The sequence below is a fragment of the Cryptomeria japonica genome, chromosome 4, assembly GCF_030272615.1.
Source record: "Cryptomeria japonica chromosome 4, Sugi_1.0, whole genome shotgun sequence".
In the NCBI taxonomy this organism is placed as follows: domain Eukaryota; kingdom Viridiplantae; phylum Streptophyta; class Pinopsida; order Cupressales; family Cupressaceae; genus Cryptomeria; species Cryptomeria japonica.
In genome coordinates, this window is record NC_081408.1 from 141,686,825 (window position 1) to 141,692,765 (window position 5,941).

Sequence of the window (5,941 nt, forward strand, 5' to 3'; positions counted from 1 at the left end):
CTGATGAATGCCAACTTTTCATGCTAAAGAAAACTATCATGTGGTGGGTGCTCACCTTTCAGTCGATAATTACGGATGTGAAAACCTCTGTATATGAACTCCAGGATTTGCAGAGTAGTATTGTCAAAGATAATAGATTGGTTAATCCCGATCATGACTGGGAACTAGGAATCTATGGGGCAAGTACACAAGAAGCAGTTAAGTCATTCCGGTTGAACACAGATAAGAACAGAGTTAGGAGTAGTTTCATGCTAGAGGATATAACCAAAGTGGCTAGGATCGAATCTATGGTTTTCATTGGGAATGATCAGCTACCGAAGCACTCAGAGAAGATGGTGCAACACAGATGGAATAAAGAGGTGGCAAAGGTGAAGCTTAATGCAATGAAAGTCCCAAGCCAATCAATGATCCAAGAACTCACAGCTGCTCATGATGCTCATGAAGATGGAGAAAAGGATGATGATGAAATATGACATAATGCATCCGCTTTGGGCTAGTTTTCTTTATTTAAAAAAAAAAACATTTTTCATAGTTATGCAAAAACTTCGGGACAACTGTCCCAAAATACTTTGTTTTGGTTTCGTAACTGTTTTATCGGGGAGTGGTCGAGTTTTCAAGGAGATCCCCCCCCCCATTTAGACTATAAATTAATTAGAACCGATGGTAGAAGGGTTATATTTTAGTAACTGATTTTTAAAAAAAAACTTGAACATGTGTTTATTTTGATATTTTTCTATTCCTAATCAAAGGGGGAATCAGATGGTTGAAATCTATGGTGGATAAAGATTAGCAGATGTATCATTATGTCTTTGATTACATAAAGATATATATATGAAATCTGGTGATATTGTTTTTGGGGAGAAGAAAGATCTGTGTATTTTGAATCCGAATAGATGACATGTCTTTGTATATGTTCATCCGATCAAGAAACAGTATTTGATTATTTCATTGCAGCTTTTCATTATTCCTATGATGTTCTTTCCTTTGAATGTGTTGTTTACTCTGTAAAAGATTCATGTTTGCGGGTGCATTCATTTTCTCTGAATCTGTTCGTCTTTATTTGGAAGAAGTATATTGAACTTTGTTTCAGTTACTGTAATTACATACTTTGAAAATTAAGAAGATAGTTTCCGTTATTTATAAGATATGAGGAAAGTTACAGCCTTTCATCCAAGAATGATATAGGCGGTCTTATATGCTTTCTGGTTAAAAGCTTTCATTTGGATATAAATATAAAAAAACAAAAGCACACTTTATGAAAAATCTAGATAGGGAGCTGTACCTAGGCAAAAATTCAGAGGGAGGTGATTGAACAAATGCCTACCCAACTGTTTAGTGAACCGTTTATTCTTAAAAGAAGGTAACAGAGTCCTAAAATTAATCATTTAAATGCAAAGAGAAAAATTTGTTCACTAACAACCAGCCAGCAAAAACAAATCTCTTGAATATTACTCAAGTTGGCTAAGAGCACATCAAAATCCACTTCATCACTTTTTCTATCTCCTAGGTACACCTAATCCACATTGAGAAGAATATCCAATTTAAGTTCTTCTTTCCCTTTGCCTCTTGTCTCCATAATTTTCCCCTCTTTTTTATTTTTAGAGATTTTAGGGCCCAACTCTTGGGGTTTGGAGGGAGGGGGTTTGCACTTATTAGCTGCAAGTTTAGTTTTCGTACTACTATTTGTACCAGGGGTAGCCTTCTAAGGGGATCCCTAATCCTCTAAGGGCCAATAATAAGGGTCATCAAGCACTTTAAGGTCCCTCTAATCCATGGCCATCTCACCCAACTCCTCATCAATTTTAGTGTCCAACACTAGATGAATATCAAGACTAGCCGAGGGTTTAGGGTTGTTAGAAGTTTTATAAGTAGGGGAGGGTTTGACCTCAAGAGATTTGACATATTCCATGATAAGAAGAATCAAAACCTCATGGAAGACATGATTATCACTATTTTTGGAATGATGTGAAAGGGTATGTTCCAATGAGGAGAGTAAATAAAATGACAAAGAGATTTTCCTATCATTGCTTAAATGATTTAAAATAGTGAAGTGATAGGAAAATATACTAACAAAATGGCTATCCAAAGTGATGTACCTCATGATAACCTCTGCAACATTTTCCCAGAGACTCATGAGATCTTTTCTGTTGTAGCCCACATCATCAGCCTTCCTCACTCTATCCCTTTCAATCTATTTGTCGAAGAACACAGATAAGGCTTCTTTCATCACCTTCTACTCTCTATAGAACTTTTTCCCTACCATTTGCAACCAGTAATTTTGACAATAAATTTTTCATCCACTCTGAATTCAACCTCGTAAGCACTGAGAATGTCATTATTCCATCCCTTCAAAAACACATTTGTCATCCTAGGGTCTTGACCATGCATTTTTTTAAGGTATGGTTCAAGACCACCATCCAATATTTCAATCCACAACTCCTTATTTTGTTCCCATTTTTTGCACGATTTCAGCTCCATTTTGTTCTTATCTCCCCCCATATTAGAATTGCCCTTGCAGATTTGGAGGTTCACCATTTTAATCCCAATCCCAAACCAACAAACAAAAAACCAAGTGACCAAGAACACTCTAGAATCCCTAGTGTTTTGTTGGATCCACTTATTACAAGAAATAACTTTACTCATTTGACAAGAAAGTATCATTGATAATTTGTCGTTGGGAGTAGACAAATTTTTTGCATCCCTTCATGTCATCTCACACAAGTGTATTGGGAAAATTTCCCCTACTATCCACCATCTGATTTTCTCATATACCACTCCTAAATTGGCCATGTAATCTGCTAACATATTACCTTCTCTAAAAAACTAGATTATGCGGATTTCATCTAGCTTAGAAATCATGAAAAGTTTTATAAAGGATATTTTGTAATTTTTCTTTGTGGTTAGAGTTACAATCTAAGGTGTATGTGCAACATCTATTATCTATTTATTTTTCTTTTACTAAGTAGGTGTAACCATTTTTTGGCATCTTTAATGTAGATATAGCTCTTACAAATCTATATGAGTTGGAGTTACTCCTATTGTATACAATATATCACTTTTATCCATATATTCAATGCTCATTTATGAATTCTACTGATGGACAATGAGATTTCTTTATACTTGTTTGTTTCACTTATTTTTCTAAAACATAATTTTATTTTGTTTGTTTATTTATAGAATCTTTTACCAAATTATTCATTTATTTATATTCTTGCACAAAGTCTTGGATACTTTCTTAGTTAGTTTAAGAATTTTACAAAGGGAGCAAAAAATAATTATAACAAGTTGATTGTGGGAATCCATTGAGCTTAATGTGAGAAGAAGTGGATGCCACAATTTGATAGCCATAAAATTCCATAGTTCATGAACATGATACTAATACTAATCTAGATATGATATTGAACACTAGATTGGATAAGGCAATAAATAATGAAGAAAAATAGGACTATGAGGCAATTTCATCATACAATCAATTAATAAATACATTAAGACACATGAATAAGCCCAATCCATAGATAGTAAGCTAAGTACAAGTAATATGTTTGGTTAGATATGTTTTTTTATTTTATAGGATATTTTAGTATGGCTTTCCCTCCAATCTAATCATTACCTTTCCTACTTTTGTTCAACATGTAATAAGAAAAATATAAAATTTAAATGTCATTTTTTAATTAAATCTAGTTCATAATAATGAGAATGCTACCTAATGCTTTACTAGGTCACCTCCACTATGTTTTACATTAAAGTATAAATTGTGTTGATAGTTTAGTAGTATATGGCATTGCTAATAACTGATTATTTAATGATACTTAAACGGTTAATTGATGAAAGAGATAAATTAGTTTTATAAGAACCAAGAAATAATTTAATAAAATTAATATTAAATGTATTATGATCATTATAACGTTTTATCTTCTTCATGCGTTTATCATGTCAAATTTTCTTTCATTTCTAGAACAGATTTGAGGAGTTTCTGAATTATATAATAATCATCTCGGTAGATAAATTGGTTGTATAGTATGCTCCTCCTCTGTGCATTCTACGTTACTGCATTTTCTCTATATTGCGCATGCACATATGAAACGACATTGGGAAGACGAAGGGATAAAGTAAGTGGAAACGCCACTACAGCTACGTAACAGTTAAAGAAGAGCCATTTTATATACAGCTTTAACGTTTTATTATATCGCTGTCTCCGAATGAACTTTGTTTTGCGGAATTCGTTGAGTTAAATTTTGATAAATACTTTTGGAGATTTCCGCTGTAGGTACTAAATTAGTCATGGCCGAGGAACGTAACGTGATATTACTCAGTTCAGACAACGAGAAGTTTCATGTGGAGTTCGAGGAGGCTTTGCAGATGAAAATCGTTAAAAAATTTATCGATGTTCCTGTCAAAAAAAATATAAAAGATCCTGACATTGACAGAGTTTTTCCTGTCACAAATGTTTCCAGCTCAATTTTAAAAAAAGTCATCGAATACATCAGATATCATTTGGAAGCCAACAAATCTAATAAACCAAAGGAAGAAGTGAAAAATTGGGATACTCAGTTTTTAAGTGTTAATCAACAAATTCTTGTGAATCTTCTTATGGTATGTTTTACATTTCTCTATAAATTTTGTAGTTGTACATTATATTCTATATTAAATTTAATTGTTGTGCATATGCAGGCTGCTAATTTTCTGAACGTAAGCAATCTTTTCGACTTGTTATGTAAAACTGTAGCTGACAAGATCAAAGATTTATCACCTGAGCAAATTCGGGAGCGATTTAACATAAAAAATGATTTTACTCCGGAAGAGGAGGATCAAATCAGGCGTGAAATTCAATGGGCGTTTGATTGAACATGTTAAAAGGATAGCGCTAGTTTTTTAATTCTGATTTATCATTTGAGAAACCTTTTCAGGGATTAAATTACTGCTGGCTAATTCAACTGTGAAACCGATATGTGGATAATCAAACACATAAGAATTCTAACTTTGAAATATTAATCACACTTGGATATAAGCTAATTTCAAGTGTAAATTCTTCGGTTATAGATTCTCATTGACGCCATCAATTTTATTTGCTACTATATATAAGTTAGCAAAATATTTAAAATATTTTCATTCAAACTTTATTTTCTTTTTATTACTGTTTAATAATTCCAATTATTTACAGTTTACTGTTTTGTGAGTTGTGCTTATAAATTTAATCCAGATAAAATAGAAATTGATTAAATGTGAAAGACAATTTTTTAACAGTTATAATTATTTATTAGAAAGACTTTACCTGTTTTGTGGGTTGTGCTGATAAATTTAGTTCAGATTAAAAAAAAAATTAATTAAATGTGAAAGATATTTTTTTAACAGTTATATTTATTTATTAGAAAGAGTTTAACTATTTTGTGGGTTGTGCTTATAAATTTAACGCAGATATTAAATATTCAAAAATATCAATACAATGTTTTAAGTATATGTAAATTTGAATTTGCAATGTTTATTATGCTTGAATTGAATAACTATTTAAGTGAGCCTCATATATCTTATTTGAATTTGTATAGAATTGTTAAATTTTTACCACTAAATATCTTATTTAAAAACATCTCTTTATATGTCTTTCGAATGAAAACACCTTTCTTGATAAAGGTTATTCTATATAAGGAGAAATTGTAAATTATCAACATTTAGGTTTGAATTAAGGAACATTAAAGATAATTATCACTAGTCTAGATTCTAAATTTTTGGATTGGATTGTGTTTTCTATTTTTGCATCAATGTTTTGAATCTCACTTTGTGATCCATCATCAGAATAGTAGAGAGAACTAGGAGGCAAAAAATAAAAATCACAGTCATAGTTCTCTCTACTATCTTGATGATGGACCACAGAGTGTGATTCAAAATATTGATGCAAAAATCAAAAACACAATCTAATCCAAAAATTCAGCATAGACTAATATTA

The 5,941-nt window shown here is 31.7% G+C and overlaps 1 protein-coding gene across 1 annotated transcript; it reads left to right on the forward strand.

Moving 5' to 3' along the window:
• The first annotated feature begins 4,281 nt into the window (after positions 1-4,281).
• Positions 4,282-4,845, forward strand: LOC131074066 (SKP1-like protein 1A). Its single transcript, XM_058010611.2, has 2 exons — positions 4,282-4,593; positions 4,672-4,845. The coding sequence occupies exons 1-2, from the start codon at positions 4,282-4,284 to the stop codon at positions 4,843-4,845; spliced, it is 486 nt and encodes a 161-aa protein (XP_057866594.2).
• The last annotated feature ends 1,096 nt before the right edge of the window (positions 4,846-5,941 follow it).

Coding starts and splice junctions, on each gene's coding strand:
- LOC131074066 (XM_058010611.2), top strand. CDS start 4,282: ATGGCCGAGGAACGTAACGTGATATTACTCAGTTCAGACAACGAGAAG. Junction 4,594..4,671: donor TTCTTGTGAATCTTCTTATG/GTATGTTTTACA, acceptor GTGCATATGCAG/GCTGCTAATTTTCTGAACGT.